Raw genomic sequence first — 3,446 nt, forward strand, 5'->3', positions numbered from 1 at the left:
AGTTACTGCTGTCAGTCGTCTAACATCATTACATCATTTTTATTTCAATCTAACACAGGCAAAGAGAAACCACGCTGCTGCTCCCAGATCTGATTATAGAATAAAGACTGTCTTATAAACGCCTCAAATTAAAGACAACAGCATTTTATGCTAAAATAAAGTGCTGAAACAGCTTCAATTGAGTTGTTAAGGCTAAAACAAGGCCAAGTCACGCTAAACCTGAGCAGGACCGAAGGTAAAGAAGCATAACCAACTAAAAGGAGCTAAAATCCTGGATAAAAGCTAAATAGCAAAACGCTAGCTGAAAACTAAACATACTAATATCCATCCATTAGCTTTACCCGCTTCTTCCTTTCAGAATCACTGGTGCCCATACCGAGCAGTCAGTGTGCCGGGGCGGGGTACACCCTGAGCAGGTCGCAAGTCCATCACATACTAAAATGTTAGCTAAAAGCTATAAGCTAAAATGTGCCAAGTGCTGGGTAAAAGCTAAACAACAAAATGCTAGCTAAAGTCTTAAAGCATGAAAATGCTAGCCAAAGGCTGAAAATAGCAGGACACTAGAAAGCTAGAAATAAAAAACAAAACTACATGTAGCTCAAAGTAGAAAAAACTTTTGTAAAATTAAATATAGGAAAAGGCTAACTAAAAGTTTCCTAATAGCAAAATTCTGAAAGTATCAAAATAGAAGCTAGAAGCTAAAAGTAACAGAAGCTAGCCGTTTTTTATGCTAGTAGCATAAGAAGCTAAAGTAAAGCAATAAATTAAACCATTTTTTAAAGAGTGTTTTTAAAGAATTCAAGAGGGAAAAGTTTGTAAATAAGTTCATTGTTATAAAAAGTTTAAAAGTTAAAGAAGGCACAGAACACATCTAATGAATGAGCTGAATGTTTTGATGTTTGATCACTTAAAACAGCACAAACTATGCCAAAGTACTTAGATTGCAAATACATACATGTATGTACAACAAATATACATACATGTATGCACAACAAATACACACAGGAAAGTACAGAAGAGCATTGCATTCATCTAATAAAAAATATTTGACTCCTGGTCTCATAATTACAAGATCAGGATCTCATAATTACAAGATCAGGATCTCATAATTACAAGATCAGGATCTCATAATTACGAGATCAGGATCTCATAATTACAAGATCTTTTCTAGAGAAAAGATATCAGAATCATGAGATATAATTATGAGATACGTTATCATAATTACAAGATCCTGATCTCCTGTGTATTTTGAGCAGGTAACGCTCCTGGATGTGAATGTGTGTAATGCCGAAAGCACGAGTGCCCAGAACAAGCTGCATAATGTTAATTCACCAGAGTTAAATAAAGTTGTGACCCAGGGTTGAAACAGGAGGAAGTGTGTGCTCTTTGTGTGCATACAGGACGTAATTGAAGCATTTCAGAGGCATTAGCTATAGCCGTAGCATCCTGTACTGCAGGAAGAGAGCAACTTCCAGTATGTCAGAGTGGGCTTTTCGCTTGAACAACCGCAAGGAAGATGCCTGCGTAATGTCGACATATCGTTCATACAGCATCATACCATCTCTGTGATGTTTTGTTCGGTCTGTACTGAATCGGACTCTTATTTTGAAATATTCATTTGCTGAAAYCGGAAGCACAACTACCTGCTAAATGGCGGTGTTATGTTTGTGCCGAAGCTGCTGAAGCTGAATTAAACAGAACACTCTAACTGATGTGCAGGTGGATGGATTAATAAACAAACCCACATTAATAGATACAACACCATCCACATTAAGTAAACTCAATATTTCCCAATATTTCATACCTAAGAGGAAATAAAAGCATGTAAAATGTGATAGTGCCGTCATTGTTTACTTTTCCTGTAATGTAAGTCAGCTGACTCTCTTTAACTTATCCYGTAATTATGAGATCTTATCTCATAATTATGAGATCTTTTCTTGTAATTATGAAATAAGATCTCGTAATTATGAGATCAGGAGTCCTATTTTTTTTATTTGGTGAATGCAGTGCTCTTCCGTAGGAAACTCGTACAGTGATAAGCTTTAAAAACAGACGATCTCTCAGTGATGCTGAACATCTTTCGATCTAAGAGTCTGCCATTCTGTCCACTCATTGTCCCCTAACCTTTGACCCCCATCAGGCCACCAGGATAAACTGGGCGTGGCTGAGACCAAGCTGCTCCACACCCTCCACTGGATGCTCCTGGATGCAGCCCAGGAGTGCAACCATGAGCCCATCACGGGCCAAGGGTGGTCTCGGGGCGGCAGCGGCAGCAGCTCCTTCCTGCAGCCCGTGGGGAACCAGGGCTCTTCCCCTGGAGCTCCAGGCCTGGGCTCGGGCTCGGGCCAGGTGGGATCGGGGCCCCGGCACAGCAGCTCCCTGCTGGAGGACGAGGAGCACGCCCGGACCAAGCTGTTCCAGAAGAGCATGGCCACGGTGGAGCTGTTCGTGTTCCTGTTCGCTCCGCTCATTCATCGCATTAAGGTCCGTACCAGCTCAGGATTGATTTCTGTAACACAAGGAACCGGGGCAGCACTTTCCACGGTTGCTCCAGGATTAATCTCTACTACCTTTTTAAGCACATATTGAGAGTTTAACAGCTCAATTCAGCTTCTTTCTGAAATATTGATCAGTGCTCACTCACACCCATATCACTCACACTAACCTCTGTCTATTGATCTGTGTGTCCAAACGTAAAACGGTCTGATTACAACAYCAGGAACCACCTATTCTAACCCATAAATTAACCTTTACATGACGGGGTGATGTTTTCACATCAGGAGTCGGACCTGACCTTCAGATTGGCCAGCGGTTTGGTGATTTGGCAGCCAATGTGGGAGCACCGGCAGCCCGACATCTCGGCCTTCACCGCCCTCATCAAACCAGTCAGAAACATTGTGACAGGTAAAAGAAACGCTCTCCCTCAGCTTTTTAAATCCCGCTTTTTCTATCTTCATGATTAGGATGATTGAAAATAATCTGATTCACGTCCYGACAGCAAAGAGGAACTCCCCAGTCAACAATCAGTGCAGTCCCTGTGGATCTGGCAACCCAAGTCCCATGGTGAGTCAGTGATTCAGTCTGCATGCTGAGTCAGCGTTCACACGGTTGTCTCCTTATTTTTAGTTTTTTGTTGTTTTTTATTTTTTTTGGACATTTTTTTCTGCCAAGTTTTGCACACTTGGTGCTATTTTTACCCCTGCCACTTTGGGTTTTAGCTTTTATTTTGCTGCTTTTCAGCTTTTAGTTATAATTTAGCTACATTTAGCTTGAAGCTCTGTCCTGTGACTTTTAGTTATGGTTTTGATGTTTTTTGCTTTTAGTAGCAATTCTGCTACTTTTTGTTGAAGCTGCATTCTGCCACTTTTAGCTTTTAGCTATCACTCTGATGCAGCGTTTCCCCTACCATTATTCAAGGTCCACCCCCCCACTCCCCGCCAACAAGA

The 3,446-nt window shown here is 41.3% G+C and overlaps 1 protein-coding gene across 18 annotated transcripts in view; it reads left to right on the forward strand.

The window, feature by feature from the left end:
- The window catches only part of unc80 (unc-80 homolog (C. elegans)), a 100,556-nt gene that overhangs the window by 3,725 nt on the left and 93,385 nt on the right, over positions 1-3,446 (forward strand). For all 18 annotated transcript variants that reach the window (XM_014016077.1, XM_014016087.1, XM_014016081.1 and 15 more), the window contains exons 4-6: positions 2,141-2,484; positions 2,781-2,904; positions 2,999-3,063. In XM_014016077.1, coding sequence (XP_013871531.1) covers positions 2,141-2,484; positions 2,781-2,904; positions 2,999-3,063 — 533 coding nt within the window. The remainder of the gene's footprint in view (positions 1-2,140; positions 2,485-2,780; positions 2,905-2,998; positions 3,064-3,446) is intronic.

The sequence above is a fragment of the Austrofundulus limnaeus genome, unplaced genomic scaffold (genome assembly GCF_001266775.1).
Source record: "Austrofundulus limnaeus strain Quisiro unplaced genomic scaffold, Austrofundulus_limnaeus-1.0 Scaffold138, whole genome shotgun sequence".
Taxonomy (NCBI): domain Eukaryota; kingdom Metazoa; phylum Chordata; class Actinopteri; order Cyprinodontiformes; family Rivulidae; genus Austrofundulus; species Austrofundulus limnaeus.